Consider the following 19928-nt stretch of genomic DNA (forward strand, 5'->3'; position numbering starts at 1 on the left):
TAATTTTAGCTGTTTTACAGCAATGTATGTTTTTTTTTTTAATGACACTATATGTTTTTAAGAACTGCGTGCATGCAGCGCTTTGGGTGTATCGGAAGCACCTCTTGAATTAAACGCATGAATGAAATAGTTTTTTTTTTTAGAAAATTGTGTTGAGAACGATGATATGTTATTGTTTAACATTGCAGAAAAAATTATACTATTGTAATTAGCTGGAGAAACTTCATGGGAATATTAAGCCTATAGTACATGATTGGGGCAAATATATGAGTGATGTGATATTCCATGTGTTAAATTGCTTTTGGTGGATTATTTCATTTAAGTGGGATAATAAGTTCCACCACACAGGCAAGAAACTCCTTACTTATCCAAGCCCTGCGTATTAATGACGGCATTACGAAAGGCAGATTAGTACACACTTGATAATTGAGCGCGTTTGCGTTTCCCTTCTCAATATGGAGGTTATCCCACACCAACGCGATTTGCTTGCACTGATTCATTTTCCGTATGCTCCAGCCTAGGCTAGTGAATGGTTCCGCGCAACGTGGCAACGGCGAATTCTCTCAAAACCGGGAATTTGGAGTTTGCAATCTCAGTAGGAAGATAAACAACGAAACATATTTCAGTGCATACGGCTGTGAAACCAAGTACATACAAGATCAGATGTAAGTAGCCGATGCTAATGTATGCACATTTTTTTCGATTTAACTGAGAAGTAGCTATGATTGTTTATGTATAATTCCTTTTAAACTTTTTTGACTGTGCAAAGGGTGTGTTGCTTATTCGACAGCATTGTCAATGTGCTCAGAAAAAGACCAGTGACATCTCGTTAAGTAGTTTGAACTGAGGTGAGGTTATAAAATGTAGCTCTCTTAATAATTTAGCTACTGCTTCACTGAATTTGTACTGAAGTAACAGTTATATTGGATTGTACAGAACTCTTAACGTACCAAGAGACGTGATGAGGAGCATCACCACTCAGAATATTAAAGTATGCCATTCATACATGATCTTATTTGCTTTTTATAAATTTTAACATTAAGCAATGATTTAAAATGGGTATTCATGAATCAAACAATAGAAAACCGCGAAGAAAATGCTTTATACTAGTCATTAGATCTTTTGTCTTCACTGTATCGCCACTCTAGAATCGTATTCTGTAGCCTACCATTCCTCGTCATGCTCATCATGGGCTACATGTAGTCTTAAACTAGTCTTGTGTCAGGTCGATACATAGACTAAGACATTGGATTGCGATTGCCTAGGCTGTTATACGATGCAATAAATCAAAGCAGTTGTACTTTGCCCATGCACCAACGGGAAGGGGGTAGCTAAGGTCTGGGTAAAATTGGCAGTCGGTGTTGTGATTTGTAAGCTGATGTGGAAGGTGTACTTTGACAGCGGTCAGATTTGAGAGCGCTTTGAACTGCGCAGAGCAAAGCCGAGTTGAGCTGTGAGTCTGAATCGCTACTTTTGCTTTCCCTAGCTCTTATTTCTTTCGTATATCATTTGTATGAAGAGTCCCTGTCTCTGTAGTAACAAGTGCTGTGTGCCCGTTTTGCTAAGATCGCTCTTCAGAATTATATTCTATTGAAGATATAACATTTATGAAGTGAACAATATTTTGGCAAATTTTAAGCAGAGGAATGCTAACCAATATCAAACCTCTGACCAAAATCGTAGTAAACAACATTTTGTAGATTTTGATCTTGGTCAGTTAGGCGGATAAGGTTTTTTTTTATCTCAGTCAGCTGCGCGGTTCTGCTTTGTGTAGGTGTGTAACACCGGGCTAAAGTGCAAGCAGGATGGATCCCAGAGGTTACCCCTGGCATGGTTGCGAACCCCAGGGACCTCAGTACTACGCTCCCAGGCATGCGTACCCACAAAGATCTAGAGACAGGGATGGGTACTACAGAACCGGTCACCATGGCGATGCATACCAGCCCCACTGGGACCCTAGAGTGAAGCAGTGGTCGGCTTTGGACCCCAGGTCTGGGAAATACGTCATCTGTCTCCCACCCCCTAGACCAGACGTCTCATCTGATCACTGGGGCACCCCTGCCACTAGGCCGGACTACGATTCAGATAGGACAAGTGGTCGGTCCCACTCAAGGTTGGTCTTCACAGGCAAATCTAAATCTAAAATACAGAAGATTGCATGCTGTCTTTACTCCTTTTAAAATTGAGGAGCAATTTGAGGAGTGGAAATCAACCCTGTTCCTGGAGATCTGCTGTACCATCCTGTAGGTTTTCATTCCAACTGCAACGCAAATACACCCCAGTGAACAGCTAGAGATCTGGTTGAGCTCCTAATTAGTAGAGTCATGTGTGCCAAATTAGGGCTGAAATGAAGACGTACTTGGATGGTAGATCTTCAGAAACAGGGTTGAGTACCACTGTATTAGAGTGTAGTCTTCCTTCTTTTGAGTGTTTATCCTCTGTTGATTTGCACTTTGTTAACAATTACATATGGATAACCTAATTTACACAAGTTCAGATGGATTACACAGGAGCATTACACAGTGTGGTTTTGTTTTATTATGTTTAGAACAAAATATAATATTGACATCTGATCTTAGACTCTAGCATCATAGAAAATGTACTCTATGTAGTGTTAAAGAATCCACAAGTGAAAATTCATTTTCCTTTGTAAAATGCTGTAAATTTAAAGTTGTTTTTATATGGGTATTTATATAGCTATTTTTAAATGGGGCATTGTCCTTGCATGTTCATTTGTGTTCAGACAGGGTTATGACCATCATCCGCACAGCTATTCATCCTGGGACACGAGAGAAGATTATGGGTACTACGATCATGGCTTTCACACAGGGCACTACCAGCACCCAGGTACACATATGCTATTACACTGTTCTAGTTTTGCCTAGTATTTGTGCACCTTTTAAGGGTGTGGTTTTCATAAGTGCTGAGCGTGGAAATGAATGCAGTGCTTAATTACTCTGATTATCAAACGTTAATGATGTCCAGATACTGGCCGATGGACTCATCAGGAGCACTGGAGGTCAGGGCCCTATCAGGAGCAAAGATATGAACAGGAGTGGACTGGCACTGCCTACCCAGATCAGTACAGGTCAGTGAGATTTGTTTGGTTCATGCAGAGTTACTGTATATTGGGAAATAGTTATTATCTTCTAATCCAAACACTGTGCGGGCTACGTGACCAGACATAACTGTCCCTTTTATTTCAGAATCAGTCAGCGAACAGATAATCCTCACAATGACTTTAACAGCCCCGACAGAGACCATGCCAGGGAAAACGGAGAAGATTCAGGACAGGTAAACTCCTGTTAGGCATTTATCATTGAAAAAGGTTTTTTCTTCCCATTCCTTTCTTGCCTGTGGCTATATCATGATTTGATACAGTGTCTAGACATTGAATAGACGTATATTTGCACAAAGTACATTTGTGAAATTAAGGTGTCTGAGAGACAAGCTAATGCCAGCGTAAAGTCTCGCAGGTTCAAGTTAGATCATGGCTGTGTGTCGCTGTCTTTCAGGCCTCTCTGTATGGAACTGGTACACTGGCGGAGTCCAAAACCTCCGGGCTGTCCTCCAGCAGCTACGAGTTGAGTCAGTACATAGATGGAGCGCAGCAGAACGACCCGCCCCCACAGTCTCGCTGGAGTCCCTCACAAACAGGTTCGTCTGACATGCAAATGGTCCATCTTCAGGGCCAGAGAGTGAAACTCAGTTCCTGGGGCTCTGTGCGTATGCTGGTTTCAATTCCATTGATTTGATTAGAATTTTTTTTTTTTTACAATTGAGATTTAGACCTTAGCTTTTCCCGAAATGTGAAGCAACTTGTGGGTACAGGCCACAAGAATAATGCCAATATATTATGTACTGTTCGCATTAATATGAAGGTAACTGAGTACTGATTGGGCTAATGAAATAATTAAGAGAACAGTCAGAACCATAACCCAGCACACAGTGTGCACACAGCTTGACATATTTGTGTTAGGGTCTTTCATACCAGAAAACGATGAGAGCCACCAATCAAAAACCTTTTTATAAACAAAAAATTAAATAAATGCAAACGAGGCTAATTACATTGAAGTATTGGTTTTGGTTTTTGTCGTATTTATCATGTCTCTGGCATTCAAAATGTAACAGAGGTAAAGGGCTACCTAATTTTTCGTGTCAAAAATGAGTTTGGCTCCTACTACTTAACTGCTAGGTTGCGATTGTATACGGTTTAATACAATGCAAAAATATTTCAGAAGGGCTTGCTTTGCATTTTTTCCAGTAGCGACTGTAGTACTTAATCAATATTTAAGTAAATGAATCAGTAGAAATATATTGCATCCATGTTGAGGGCCATCACCTGGCTTTAAAAAACCAAAAATCTCTGAACAGATAACATTTGAACAGATATCCATCAATCACTGTAAAGTGTTGTACAGAAATGCGCTGTAGTTCCATATTTCCCCTTGGGGTTTTTTTGTTGTTGCTTTTGTCCTCCATTCTCCTAAATTGGAATGCTTAATCATATGTCAGCGTTCATAACTGGACCATCGGTCCTCGATTTGGAAGAGTGCAGGCGAGCATACTCTATGTGCTGCCCTCCAAAGTCTGTGATGTCAAGTGCAACTTCTTATCACGCCCCAGCCCACAAGACGGGCTTTCACAGAGGTGAAAACAGACTTCACACGCAGCTTAATAAGCAGACTTGCAGGCGCCCGATTGACTGGAGACTAGCGGGGTCACTCTAAAATGGTAAGAGGTGGATCCCTGCCGATCATACCCTCCCTAACTGCGAAGGGAAAGTGGCTGATGGATTTGGATAGAAAAAGTTGTGTTTGAGGGCATGCATCTTTAGTTTGGGTGTGAATTGTTGTAATAGATTATGCTAATGAGTTTCGTTGCTAATTACAGCGAAAGTGAGTCACACCTGCCATAGTGAAAAAAGCATAATATACATAATTTACGCCTTTTTGTTTATCGCTGAATTTATAAGGGCACTTCTACTGAGAGTCCGTGCCAGAAACACCTTCCAACTGCTATGCTGGTATGACATGAAAGTAGCTTTGGGGTATGTTGATGTGCATGCATTAGATAGCTAAATTAATTATGGTTTTATCATTTTAAATGCCCTGTATAATCACTTTTTTGCACTTAAAGTTGGTTTAATTGGAAACCCACTAAAGGATAGCACCACTGATTCAAATTTGAAGTGCCATTTATGTTCTGCAGTAAACACGGTCTCCAAATGACCTATACCATCTCTGCCTGTAGTGGACAGCATAAGAAGTTTGATAAAAATGTAAAATTGCAGCTGAATAAAATAAGCTGCTTGTCATAGTATCTGTTTTCTTGGGTTATTTATGTAAAAGAACTTACATTTTCATTTTATTACACAGGGTCCTTAATTGTTGCTATGAACATATAGACCATGTAGATACCCTGCTTTATGGAAGCCATAGTTCAGTAGAAGGCCTTTGGATGTCCAAATAGACTTGATTCTCAGTGGGGTGATGCACCTCTGGCCTGGAATGTACTCCTGATCATGACATTGGGCACAGTAGCTGGGAATCCTGTGGTGCGACACACATAATAAGCAATAGCGCCACCTGGAGACGGTTGGGTTTCAGGACACACGGTGTGCCTCAACTCTTTGTCCAATAGGAGTTGTTCTTGTCCGCTGCACTCAAGCAGCAGTGCCTACTCGGCTTAGCTGGTGGACGACAGCAGTTGGCATTGTGATGCTAGCCTGCATGCTCCTGATTTGATTGTATTGCAATGATGGGACCAGCTTATGAATACAACTGGCCATTGCAAATTTGGAAACAAAGAAAAAAGTTAGGGAAATGATCAAGAAAGCCAGTGCCGTCACAGATTATCAGAATAAAAATGTAAACATTTTTTGAAGATGTCTTTTAGAATATGGAGAAATTATGAAAATGATCTGTATTGTAGCTTATGTCTGTGATTGAAATTGATAACCTGAATCCAAATATCATATTCTGAAATGGGAAATGAGCAATGTAATTTATTGGCGCACTATTGAACCAGCCTTGTACTTCTAGGTAGTGCATGTATTAAACAACAGTGCAAACCAACAGATAACATCCCCCATCTATTACCAGGTTGCATGCACTCCCCCCATTCTGGATACAGACAGAAAGAAGTTTTCTTGGTTGAACAGATACGTCGTGGTTCCTCTGCACACCCCTATAACTTCCACATAAAATATCTTCTTCCACTGCACTGGAACGGATCAAGTTAAAATAAGAGAGAAGTTAAAACATCGGCATCGTTCCCGCTACAGTTCACTTCTGCCAGGCTGCACACGGTGAATAGTCTCCATCGCTGTGAGGTCACGGGGGCTCCTGTGTGTACCTGCAGATCTGGGCGCCGTCCCGCGGGTGGAGGCCCCGCTGAAGTTCTCCCTCCCTCACGTGCGGGCCAGCTTTGGGCCTGCGGGTCAGCTGATCCGGGTCAGTCCCAGCCTGGCCTCGCAGGGAGAGCCTGCCCTGGTGGAGCTCCACAGTCTCGAGGTACTCCTATGCGAGCCGATCAGACATTTGGAACCGGACGTGAGTCTGGTTGGAAGTCACGACACTGGAATTCAGCATAGATGTTAATTATTACAGCTGTAGCGGTAAATCCTGGGGAGATCATGACCCTAATTGTAAAACTGCTAGCGCTACACTTAACTTTATTATAACAGCAAAAGAAAAACAAGATTAAATCTGAAACAAGTCTGGTTTGACTGGTTTTTGTCTTGTTCTTTTGCCAATTGATCTGCTTTATCCCTTGAATAGACTAGTTTCGACTAGTTTTATTTTTCTTTAAAGTTTTTTAATTATTGAAAGGTAAAAACAAAGTATTAAGACCAGTACTAATGTGGGACTTGCCTTCTACAGATAATCCTTGTGGAGACTCAGGAACAACAAGAATTGCGAGACTTTCCTGGACCATTGGCAAGGTACCGTTGTCAGCACGTGGGACATCTATCTAGCCTTATTTCCAGTCATAATTTCTTCAATAATGTAGAAATGAAAGTTAGATTTTCTCATAAATTTCTGATTTGCACCTCAGCAAACAACTATTGTAGGGCAGTGAATGATCATTAGCCAATAGACAATAGGCAGTCTGTGAGGCACTTGTGTTCCTGGCCCGTTTGCTATGTGTCCGTTGACAGTAGTATCTGTTTCTTTTCATAGGGAAGACCTGCACAAGGTGGATGCAATTTCTTTTGCCCTGCAGAGGGCAGAATCCTGCCTGAAGGATACCTCACTACAAGACAACACCTCTGCTGCCCTCTTGTGGCAGCTGTTGGTACTTCTATGCAGACAGAATGGTGTAGGTACAATACACAACACAAGATCACTGTGTAAGAAGGGAAGTCACAAATATACAAAAATTGCATTTGGTACAAAACCAGGCAAAAGTAGTTCATTGGAAAAGAATTGACAGACTGATGCCCTTGTTTTTGGGCCCTTGTTTTTGGTCAATTGTTATTGTAATGTCTTGATATATGTGTAAATTGGTAATGGTGCTATATGTAATTGCATGAATAATCAATTATCAGTGCTATCTATCTACGTTGGTGGGTCATTTGTACGCCCTACCTGATTTGTTTATACTTTTGTTGTAATTTTAGTAAGAAATTAATGTATGATTTTGGCGCCGTATAAATACACTCAGCCTTGGCATCTGAAGTATTTTGTTAGCATGTTCATCCTTTATCCTGCTTATTCATCGAGGAGTAACCCTTCAGTCTTGTAGTTAAAGTTCACGCATCGCATCTGCTCTAATCTGTGACAAAACTGCTGGGTGGCCTTGGCTAATGGCTCTGAAAAGGCAATCTGCTGTTTCTCTGTGCAGAGGTTCGTGGGTTCCGACATCGCGGAGCTCCTGACGAGAGATTCCCGCGCCCCGGGGAAGTGCGACGGGGAGGCGAGGGTCTCGGACGGGCCCAGCCTCATCGACCTCAGCGAGGACCCCACCCCCGAAACAGAGGTGCCGCAGGGGCCTGACCTGCTGACCGGAGCCCCGGCCCCGAGCGTCGAGTCCGGGGACGAGGCCCTGCAGAAGTACACGCAGCTCCTATTGGCTGGGAGGAAGAAGGTCAGAGTCATGGGCGTGGTCAAACACCAGAAAATCAAATTACTATTGTTGGGTGCTCTTAAAGAAGAAAACATAGGGTTCACCTGACTGATGAGTATCGCCATTTATGGAGTATCCCCAAGTAATATCTCCATTTAATGTTTTATTGATATTTTATGCCCACAAATACAGATCAATTCACATTTTTACATATTCACAGGCATAGGCAATGCTTTTCACAGGCATGACTTACACATGACAACTATTATTGCACATCACTGTAGAGCATGGTACAACAGTGTGAAAATGCATTGACATCGAAGAGGAAGATTCCCCTGCTCTCTAAGGACACAAAATTAGCTTTTACCTCTAAGTATACATGCTCCTTTTGTTATCCAACAGTTGTTTAGTAGACTCCGGTCTTATCAGGAAAGGCCCGGAGCTGATTAAAGCTAATCGGCTAATCATGATCTTGTTTAGTCAGATCAGTTGTTTTGGTTCTGATCTTTCAACCTCAACTGGCCCTTCTCAGATAAGACACCTCTAACCTAATCCGCAGTGTCCTTTGCTCAACCATTAAAACAAACAGCTTATGAGTAGAGCATCTCTGATGAATGGCAGCATTTTCTCACAGTGGATTTGAACCCGTGGTGCGCAGGGACCTGGCGATCCGGTTACACCCGGTTTTACGCACGGTGAAATATAGCACCGCTCGTAAGTCACCTCGGGGCACCTTCTCATGACACCTCTCACTTGACGGCGGTGCCCCACGTTGGATCTGTTTCAGGTTACTGTGTTACTGTACTCTCGTGCGATTTTCAGGAGGCCCTGGAGTCTGCCATGAAGAGCGGCCTTTGGGGCCACGCCCTGTTTTTGGCCAGTAAAATGGACAACAGGTCCTACACCACTGTGCTGAACAGGTACTGTAACTGAAAAATCCTGGAAATGTATGAAAATGTATTTTGTCTGTATGGTTTCATTTCGAGCGGTACATGTGTTATCTCCTTGTATAAACTGAAATCTGTACATATGGCTAAGGAGAGTTACATAAATGTATATTACGAGGTAATAGGCTTTTTTTTAACACTTAGGTTTATGACCGCATAACGCAGCGCCCTAATATTCTGTGTAATTGCATGGCTAGTTTGCTAAACACAACACTTTATTTCTTATGCCAACTATTCCATTACAGTCTCAAATTAGGCTGGCTGCAGTACAATTAGCACAATTCCTTGGCTCTATATTTGATATGCGTGCTGTTAATTATGGAACTGCCCCACTCTTAAGTTACCTCTCTATAAATACCCTTTTTACTTACGTTCCTGACAGGTGTAGCTTGTTATGAAACATGGGTAGCCTGCCTAGCATTACAAAAGAGGAGAAGGGCTGCCCAGCAAACCGGCCGCAAGCTATTGCTAGCTGGCTATCTACTGCTAGCTTGCCAGCTCAGCAGCTTGTCCATCTGGGACAGCACGTGTGACTGAAAAAGGGGGTTGGGGGGGGGTGTGGGGTGGGGGGGTGGTGTTCCTGGGGGCAGGGATTTGTTAACGGCAGGAGCGTGGCATTTTACAAACGTGCGTCATACACCCTTTTGGCTGGTGCTGCCTTGCAGGTTTACGGGGAGTTTGGTCGCCAGTGACCCCCTGCAGACCCTCTTCCAGCTGCTGTCCGGAAGGATCCCTGCCGTTGCCACGGTACTGATCTAGCACCACGCTGTTTTTATTACCCAGTTTTTCGCCACATCATCAACACCCACCAAGTTGGTTATTTCCGGTATTTTCCATCCAGTTTTACAGCATACTGTAACTGGTGAAGCAAAAAATGGAGTGTTGCGGTCTCATAAAAAAAACCCAACGCAGTTCTTTAACATTTTTCTATTGGTTTGATAGAAGCACTTACATTTTACCTATTGCCTGCTCGCACAGGTTTTTGTTTACTGTCATTTCAGCTGAAGTGCCCCAACAAGTATTTTAACTCTTATCCCTTTCATTCCAACTCTGTATCTACATTTGAAACATTATTATTATTATCTAATTTTAGGGTTACTACCTTAAATTAAAAAAAAAAGTAATTACATGTCATCCTTTTTTAAATCCAGCCTTCTTTTTTATATCAATAATGTTAATTGATAACCTTTATGAAATTCATCTTATTTGTCGCTGTTATAAGACAATTTTGCAGTGGAAAAATATTGCCTTAAAAGGTGCTTATTTTCTCCAGACTCCAGCTTCACTGCCTCTAGTACATGAGCCAGCAATGGGAATGTGCGTATCTGTAGTTGTGCTCAGTGTAATGTTTCCTGTTCCCCGTGCCATGGCAGTGTTCCAGCTATGTGAATGTCCACTGGTTCTGCTTAGTGTTGTGTGTCCTGTTCCCCGTGCCATGGCAGTGTTCCAGCAGTATGAATGCCCACTGGTTCTGCTGAGTGTAGTGTGTCCTGTCCCCCGTGCTGTGGCAGTGTTCCAGCAGTATGAATGTTCTGTAGTTCTGCTCAGTGCAGTGTGTCCTGTTCCCATTGCTGTAGCAGTGTTCCAGCAGTAGGAATGTTCTGTGGTGATGCTGACTGTTGTGTGTCCTGTTCCCATTGCTGTAGCAGTGTTCCAGCAGTAGGAATGTTCTGTGGTGATGCTGACTGTTGTGTGTCCTGTTCCCATTGCTGTGGCAGTGTTCCAGCAGTATGAATGTTCTGTAGTTCTGCTCAGTGCAGTGTGTCCTGTTCCCATTGCTGTAGCAGTGTTCCAGCAGTAGGAATGTTCTGTGGTGATGCTGACTGTTGTGTGTCCTGTTCCCATTGCTGTAGCAGTGTTCCAGCAGTATGAATGTTCTGTAGTTCTGCTCAGTGCAGTGTGTCCTGTTCCCATTGCTGTAGCAGTGTTCCAGCAGTAGGAATGTTCTGTGGTGATGCTGACTGTTGTGTGTCCTGTTCCCATTGCTGTAGCAGTGTTCCAGCAGTATGAATGTTCTGTAGTTCTGCTCAGTGCAGTGTGTCCTGTTCCCTTTGCTGTAGCAGTGTTCCAGCAGTAGGAATGTTCTGTGGTGATGCTGACTGTTGTGTGTCCTGTTCCCATTGCTGTAGCAGTGTTCCAGCAGTAGGAATGTTCTGTGGTGATGCTGACTGTTGTGTGTCCTGTTCCCATTGCTGTAGCAGTGTTCCAGCAGTATGAATGTTCTGTAGTTCTGCTCAGTGCAGTGTGTCCTGTTCCCTTTGCTGTAGCAGTGTTCCAGCAGTAGGAATGTTCTGTGGTGATGCTGACTGTTGTGTGTCCTGTTCCCATTGCTGTAGCAGTGTTCCAGCAGTAGGAATGTTCTGTGGTGATGCTGACTGTTGTGTGTCCTGTTCCCATTTCTGTAGCAGTGTTCCAGCAGTATGAATGTTCTGTAGTTCTGCTCAGTGCAGTGTGTCCTGTTCCCTTTGCTGTAGCAGTGTTCCAGCAGTAGGAATGTTCAGTGGTGATGCTGAGTGTGGTCTGTATTCATCCTAGAGTTGTCTCAGTGAGAAGTGGGGAGACTGGAAGCCTCACCTAGCGGTTATGCTGTCCAACGAGACCGGAGATAGCGTCCTGCACCAGAAAGCCATCGTCACTATGGGGGACACTCTGGGTACAGACCACAGCGTCGGTTTCGGAGCTGAACACACTGGTGCACACACACACACACACACACACACACACGCACGCACACACACACACACACACACACACACACACACACACAGGCAGCTCTTGCCACAAAGGAATGGTTACTCCATATGCTTCTGCTGAGAGTGTCTGACCCTGTTCCACTGTAAGCCAGTTTCCGATGTCCTCACTGTAGGTTTATCTTCATGTCTTTTTCCAGCCACTAGGGGCGTGTTCAGCGCCGCCCAGTTCTGCTATCTGACAGCACGTGCTCCTTTTGGTGTTTACACCTCCAGAACAGATAGACTTGTCCTTCTGGGAAGCAATCATAGGTAAGATCTGGTTCATCTCAGTCCAGCTAGCAAAAGATTCATTTTGAGCGTAAAGCAAGAGCCAGAAGCAGCTTGGTGTTGAATGGAAAGACAATGGCCTATATTGGCAGTAAATTGAATATCCTACTTTCTCTTCAAAAGGAATTCAGTTCTTTCACAGAGACATATTAAATTTGCATACTGATATACTGTCGTATAGTATGGGGTGATTTGCTGAGACATGAATTGTGTTTTTCCTGACATGTAAATCTGCCCTTTTCTGCAGTTTACCTTTCCCGAAATTCGCTCGGAATGCCGCTATCCAGTGCACAGAAGTGTTTGAGTACTCCCAGAGACTGGGAAATTCCTCGTTCTCCATCCCTTCATTCCAGGTAACTGGCTGTGTATTAAGTGCATATCCACTCCAGGCACTGATCGAAATGTACACTTCTGTTTCTGATTCAAGGCCTTGATGGGGCGGCAGTGTAGCATAGTGGGTAAAGAACTGGGCTGGTATCCTGAAAGATCCCAGGTTCGATTCCTGGGTAGGACACTGTCGTTGTACCCTTGAACAAGGGTAACCTTCATTGCTTCAATATATCCAGCTGTATAAATGGATGCAGTGTAAATGATATGTAAAAAATTGTGTAAGTCTGCTAAATTCCTGTAATGACGTTGTATGTGTAGCCATTAGCTGTAATTCTGAATGTGATTCCAGGTCTACAAATTTCTGTACGCCTGTCGCCTGCTGGACTGTGGCCTGGCGTCCCAGGCCTTCCACTACTGCGAGGTGATCGGGAAGGCCCTGTTAGGGCAAGAGGTGCCTTGCACCGTCCTGCTGGGAGAGGTCATTAAGGTAGCGTATCCCGTTCCACATGCTAAGGGAATCCACATACATAGACATACGCGCACGCACACACTGGTTTGCACATTCAAGCTGTTTCAATGATTTTCCCAGAAAGTATTCTAAAATTTAGAAAGGTATTTGAATATATTTGAAAGTACATTTGTAAAAGTTTTTTTGGGATGTATAAATATCTGTATTTGTGCTTGCTAGTGTTTGGATATTTTTGGAACTGCTCTCCTACACTTGGTCCCATTACATGGGATAGCAATAAACAGCATTGGTTAGGTTTATTTCAGGTTATAATTACAAGGCGTACTCACAGTAGGATACCCACATTTGCATCATTCGCTGAGAAAATGAGCCATATTGTCAAATTTTATTCTGCATTCCAAAGTAAGCAGAAATGTATCCCAATTTATTTCTCCAAACATTAGTCAGCAGGCTTTAAAATGAAAATGGATCTCATTTTCAGTGTCATAAATTGACAGATATTATTTAGTCTATGTACTGTATCTATGAAATAAACTCTTCAGTTCTCCCACTGGCCTAAAGTCCTGGGCATTGGCCTGGTGTTTCTTCAAGGTATTTGAAATGTATTTTAAAAATACAAATTAAATCTCAAGGGAGTGTTAGAAAAAAAATTATTCAAATATAACAGTGCGTGTGTGTATGGGCGACATGGCTCAGGAGGTAAGAGAGATTGTCTGGCAGTTGGAGGGTTGCCGGTTCAAACCCCAGCCTGGGCGTGTCGAAGTGTCCTTGAGCAAGACACCTAACCCCTAACTGCTCTGGCGAATGAGAGGTATCAATTGTAAAGCGCTTTGGATAAAAGTGCTATATAAATGCAGTCCATTCATGTGTATGTGCGTGTTTATCTGTGTGTTATGTTGTGTGCGTGTGTGTATTATGTGTGTGCGTGTTTGTGTGTGTGTGTTTGTGTGTGTGTGTGTGTGTGTGTGTGTGTGTGTGTGTCTGTGTTGTGTGTATGTGCATGTGTGCGTATGTGTGTGTATCTGTGTTCACCCCCCTCTCCATGTTTTGCCCGCTCAGCACTCTTCCTGTCTGTCTCGTACAGCTGGCGGAGAGGCTGAAGCAGTCAGAGCCGCAGTTGGGCGACGCGGGCGGCCACAGACCCGCCGGCGATCCTGAGTGGCTGGCACAGCTGCGGACGGGTCAGCGGGGAGCTCAGGTGCAGATGGATGTGTGGGTCTGGGCCCAGCCGCAAATATCAATCAACTCGCTACGTCCTAGTTTCAGCACTTACGTTTTATTTTTCAGAAAGGACTGTCGGCAACTTTATATTTCTGATATTTAATGAACGCGGAATATGAATGATGCAGATATGAAGCTAATGCCGATAAGCAAGAAATGATTAATCGCTTGTAGGACTCATCGGCGTTAATGATTTATAGCTGATCAGAAAATGAATTACTGGCAGTTTTCCCCGCTGTGTTTCCACATGAGAACTGAATCGGTTTTTGCCAGTTGTATTGGAAGACTCAAGATTTCTTATTATCCTGGTTCAGTCAACACCACAGAAATTTGATACAATTTTCCTGTCCTTTTCTGTTTATTTTTGTCTGAAGCCATGAGCCGTAAAAAGTTATGGAGGTCATAAAATTACATGATGTGTGCAAAGTTTTTATTACTATTTATTACCGTGGAGGGCAACGGTCACAGAAACTAAAATGAATTGTAAAGCATATTTTCACAGCAACCAAATGATGATGTCCGTGTAAAATTTATGTGTTTGCATAGATGGGGAGCTGTAGTTTTAGTGACACCTACCAGTCAGCTGCTGAAGAAAATGCATTTGCAAACCAGGAAAATGGAGTGTACCCAGGTAACTCTGAGGCCCAGATCATTATTTCAGTGTTAAACTGCATGGTGGTATTTCTCCCACCTGGTAGAAAATGTGTGTCATTAAAAAGTTGAGGTTTATCTTTGGATTTCCCATAGATCCCTACACAGGCGATCAGGAGTTCTCCACAGGTGGGGTGGTGGGTGACGTCCAGCCACCAGAAATTCTTTACCCACAGTTTGAAGGTGCCATGGAACAGCATGCTTCCCACGGCTGGCCAGAGCAGCCAGTCTGGCAAGCTCACAGCCAGCCTGCAGCACCCCCGGTGGTCGGGGGACAAGAATACAACCTCCAGTTTGATAATAGCACATATCCGCAGCCTGAACCTCTGAATCCGCCACTTCACAGTCAGTTCTTGGACGGTCAAGGTAAGCACGTTAAAAAGAACCTCAGGTTTCAGGTTTAATGAATGTCTTAGTGAGACTATGCCCCTGCTTCCTGAAGGGCCCCTAAACAGCGAATTGCAAATCTGGTATGGCCTGAGCTATGCTACCGCTATTACTTTTTTCTGCTGTTGTTGTAGACACACTGACATTAAATCCCATTGCTCCTAAAGAAAGTATCTATACAATATTTTCTTACCCATCATTAAAAATTGTCACTTTATCCAAGAAGTGTGGAGTTATCCCAGCCTTAAAATTGTACTTCTGTACTATTTATTATTTGTTATTTGTTCATACTTTTTGTGTCTACACAGGGGATGAGATTCAATCTTACGCTGTGAGGGTAAGTGACAAGAGCTCTTTGAACACTTTGACCATTGGCTTAATTTCTAATGTTGATAATGCTCCAGGCTAGCCATGTATGCACACCAACAAGTGGGGTCTGATGCGTGATTTTTCCTTGTGCCAGCACAAAGTTGCCTGTAGTGAGACGAAGTTAAACGCTGTCTTTTTTTATCCTTATGAATGAACGCCCTTTTTGTGTCTGGTGGAGAAGGATATGCAGATGAGTGGGGCGGATCCAAACACGGGGGAAGAGGGAGGGGCCAGCCAGCTGACAACCACCCAGGAAAGGAATGCTGAGGAGCAGAATAATTTGCAGCCTGAGAAGGTGTGTCCCTGTCCACAAACCAAGTCAAAATGAATAAAAATGAATTAAGAAAGACTGCAAATTCATCCGTGCATTGGCGGTTTCCATAATACAGTTGGAGAGTGTGACAGTCTGTTTGTTTTCCAGGGCACTAAACCTGGATGGTTTAGCGGCTGGTTCAAATCAAAGCCTAATGACGTCCAAAAGGAGGGGAGTGAGGATGCCAGTCTGGGCGCTTCGGTAAAGGTAAATCGGCTTATGCTCTGCAATGGAGCCCACAAGGGACACAGATCGCATGACATGGTGTTTATGAGCGCTTTTGCGTTCAGTTTGTCGGGTTGTTGTTTTCTGTGAGGTTAGTTGTAATTTTTTATGTATTGTTTTTGGATAAAGCAGTGGTTAATGGGCGAGATTTGAAGCTGAAAGTTCAAAGGGCGGCCAACATAAGCAGTGCCCTGCAGAAGTGTGGGAACGTGGAGTGAAACTAGATATTTTTGTGATATATATTTAAGCCATTTGGATTAGAGAAATATGGAGGAGGTATTGGCATTGCTTGGCCATGTAGGGGTATTTCTGGAACAGGGTCACTCATTTTTATTGATGATGTAACAGTGGATGGAAGCAGTAGGATGAACTCGGAAGTGCACTGACAGATTTTATCTGGCAGCATACAAAGAAATTCCTTGTGCTTCATCCTGCAACAAGACAGTGACCCCAAACGCACACGCAGCCAAAGCATTCGTCAATGAGAAAAGTGGAAGGTTTTGGACTGGCCAAGTCAGTCACCTGATTTAAATCCAATGGATCATGCATTTCACTTGCTGAAGAGCAGACTGAAGAGAGCACCCCCCAAAAACAAAGATCAACTGAGAGCAGCTCAAGTGAAAACCTGGAAAGGCATTTTTAAAGAGGATTCCAAATGGTTGGTGATGCCAGCGGGTCGTAGACTTGAATTGGAATTTACTTTTAAGTTCATCCGTTATCTTACTTTTGCACAGCTCAAAAATAGCTGTTTCTGTAAAATGATAAAACATATTTGCATGTATACACCACTAAAATAAGAACTAATTGTCTGTATTTTTGTGTCAGATTATTTTTTTGATCACAAATCCAAATGCCTTAAGTATATAGCAACAATATCCAATTTCACTCTACTGTTTCCAAACGTTTAGAGGGCACTGTAAGCAACAAAGCTGTGTAAATTGCTTTGGATAAGAGTTTCTGTTAAATGCCTGTAATGTAATATTTGACTTGCTTCTACAGGAGACCACAGCACCTCCTCTCTTCTCCACCCTTCCCCCACCAACTGTCAATCCAGCCATGTTTCCTCCTCCACCTACATCCACAGGGATTAACCCGTTCTCCAAGAAGGCTGGTGAGTACATGGCTGTATTGTCCCAACGTTACCGTGGAGCAACAGCCAGATGATGCAGTATCAGTAACCCAAAATCCCAGACACAGGCAAAAATAGTATTAACCCCTTCATGCAAGCGCTCTAATGGCCAGGATGCCGGTGTCTTGAGATTGCTCAACATTTATTGCTCCTGCAGCCATTCTGTCAGTGGAAATAAAACCTGTGTTCTAGTTTTTTTAGTACACTACAGTGATGCCAAATACAGAATTTCTAATTGCCACCAATGTAGTGTAGTTTGTCCATTTAACAAACAACCAGAGCCCAGTTTCATTGGCTACTATACCAACCAAGTGTCACAAACTGGACAATAGCTTCTCTATGGGAGTTCATTAAAAATATTAATTGACAAAATTGATAAATGTTCACCAAAGATTTGTGTAGAGTAATTATGCCGCATCATTCTACTGCCAATATATGCTACTAAATATGGAATAAATACACAATCCTACCATTGTTTTACATTTAGGGATGTCCCTGTCAAGATTCAGTGGTCATTTATTGTCTTGGATAATCTGATCTGATAATCTGTGAAATATACTCCCATTTGCAATGCCTGTATACCTTCTGAGATAGCTGTGCGCAAAACCACAATTGCTGTTTACGCCGCTGTGCACAGACTGACTGGCCTGCACAGAGCCCTGACCTCAACCCCATTCAACATCTTTGGGATCAGTTGGAAAGCCAACTGCGAGCCAGGCATAATCGCCCAATCAGTGCCATACCTCACTATTGCTCTTCTGGCTGAATGGAAGGAAATCCCTATAGCAATGCTCCAACATCTAGTATATAGCCTTCCCAGAAGAGTGGAGTTTGTTATAAGAGCAAAGAGTAGACCAACTCTATATTAAATCCCATCATTTTGAATGAGATATTGGATGTCAGGTGTCCACGTACCTTTGGTAATCTAGTGTATATTGACCATGCATTAAGAGTAGGTTTCTGCTATGTAGGAACATAGTAATCACATTTGTTATCTTACGCCTTAAAAGGTTAATATTGCCACATGGCATGATTGAACACGATACCGCATGCAGTATAACCAAAATATGTCAGTGCTTACTTACTTGTTGTTATGTGATCTGGTGTGTACAGGGAGGCAGCAGTCTTCAGTGCAGGGTCAAGTTGCGTCCCCTGGCCCGACCTCCATGACGCTCTCTTAGGTAAGGGCCTGACCACGGTGGACACATAAGTGAACGAGAACGTAAAACTCTTCAGAAAGACTTGAGTATTTGACTGATCAACATTGCCTTCTTCTCTGTATTCATTTACAGGACCTTTCCTGTTATGATTTGTGGTAATGCTCAGAGAAGCTGGGTAACGGGGGAGGAAAGCTGACGAACGATTTTGATCGACTTGAAGCCGATGGCACCTTCCGGGACCTCGTTGCTAGGCCAGTGCCCCCAAATTTCTTTTTCTGGATCACCCCTTGAGCCCCTAGTATTCCCACATCAGCGCAGTGCGGTTACAAAAATACACGGGACGCGCTAGCCCCATCGCTGGGGTTTTAAGGTCATGTTATCCATCACATTTGATTCGCTGAAGAATCCGAACAGCTGAGGTCGCGCCTCAGGGAGGTTTCCGTAGGAAATGGTGCTCCGAGTGGGTTGTGATGGGCTGCCATTAAAACCACCACCAAAGGTTTTCTGATTTGTGTAACATGCACCAAGCCAAAGAAAAGCCTATGGCTTCAAGAAATGTATATGTGTTAATGGCTTGTTGTGGAAGGACAGACTGTAGCCTGGAAGTTCTTTTTTCTTTCACCATGTGGTTTAACACTTTGTCCATTCACGTCAGGTCACATGCACTAAAACATTAAGCGTATCGAAAGTATATGGAAGCAAAGGCCTTGTGTAATGCATAGTTTCTGTCAGATAACAGCTGTGCCATCACAATTGCATTGTGGTAGGGTGTGTCCATGTTCAGACAGAATTTTATATATTTATGCACACAAACAAGGTCCTGTTATGCTATGCTGGTTTGTTAAATTGAATAAAATAAAATAAAAAATCACATCTAAGATGAATGGATCCACTTCAAGCTGGAAGGTGCTAGCATAAAATGCACATCATTAAATTATCTCTATGGTATTTAAAATGTATGTTAGGAGTTGGCAGAAAGCACAATATAAAATATATTGTTGTTAATGGGACAGTGTAGTTTATATAGATATCATTATCATGATATCCAAATGAATTTTGCATATATTGAGTGATGCTCAATATGAACGTTTAAAAGTATTTTATTTATTCAATGAATGCAGCTTAAGAGCATATGTAAAAATACTGAAGCATTATGTTTTTCAGAAATCAATTTTGTTTTTCTTCAATTGGGCATTTTCGTTTTGTATTAGCCCTTACCTATATACATGACATTTAAATAAAAATGTATTTGCTAAATTGTTTTGTAATCTTGCCTTCTTTGTTTTTCATCCTAATTTATGCTTTATAAAATGCAGTCCTCCTGCACAAAAGCTACCCAGCTCACCATGTATGTGTGATCTGGTTTGTCCAGCTACCCATATTTATGGATGTAATGAGCGATGACCATTTATGGTGTTGTTGGTCAGGTTCTCTTTATTCGGCTAATTCATTTCCCAAACTACTGTTTCTGCTTGAGCGAGCAGTAGCTAATCTATGGACACTGTTAACACCATTGGTCCCTTTTGCCAAAGAGCAAACTGAAATATGAGTCAACTAGGATGTCCTGGTAGCTGACGGTGGGATCTTGACTGGAGTATATGCTAGAACGTTCTTGTTGGCCCTTATTTTGGTTATGT

At 42.8% G+C, this 19928-nt stretch overlaps 1 protein-coding gene across 2 annotated transcripts; it reads left to right on the forward strand.

Moving 5' to 3' along the window:
* Positions 1-472: 472 nt before the first annotated feature.
* sec16b (SEC16 homolog B, endoplasmic reticulum export factor) lies at positions 473-19548 on the forward strand. 2 transcript variants are annotated; one of them, XM_035412380.1, is made up of 25 exons: positions 473-665; positions 1775-2113; positions 2744-2847; positions 2986-3088; positions 3207-3294; positions 3516-3657; positions 6364-6515; positions 6885-6946; positions 7185-7323; positions 7849-8091; positions 8893-8990; positions 9683-9764; positions 11553-11670; positions 11908-12019; positions 12285-12390; positions 12717-12854; positions 13921-14034; positions 14604-14688; positions 14805-15074; positions 15404-15432; positions 15646-15759; positions 15886-15984; positions 17002-17113; positions 18245-18312; positions 18424-19548. In XM_035412380.1, exons 2-24 carry the CDS (start codon positions 1806-1808, stop codon positions 18310-18312), a joined length of 2886 nt encoding a protein of 961 aa, XP_035268271.1. In that variant the 5' UTR covers positions 473-665; positions 1775-1805; the 3' UTR covers positions 18424-19548. The 2 variants fall into 2 exon arrangements, with proteins under 2 accessions (XP_035268271.1, XP_035268272.1); XM_035412381.1 differs by lacking the exon at positions 473-665 and adding an exon at positions 1347-1453.
* The last annotated feature ends 380 nt before the right edge of the window (positions 19549-19928 follow it).

The sequence above is a fragment of the Anguilla anguilla genome, chromosome 4 (genome assembly GCF_013347855.1).
Source record: "Anguilla anguilla isolate fAngAng1 chromosome 4, fAngAng1.pri, whole genome shotgun sequence".
Taxonomy (NCBI): Eukaryota; Metazoa; Chordata; class Actinopteri; order Anguilliformes; family Anguillidae; genus Anguilla; species Anguilla anguilla.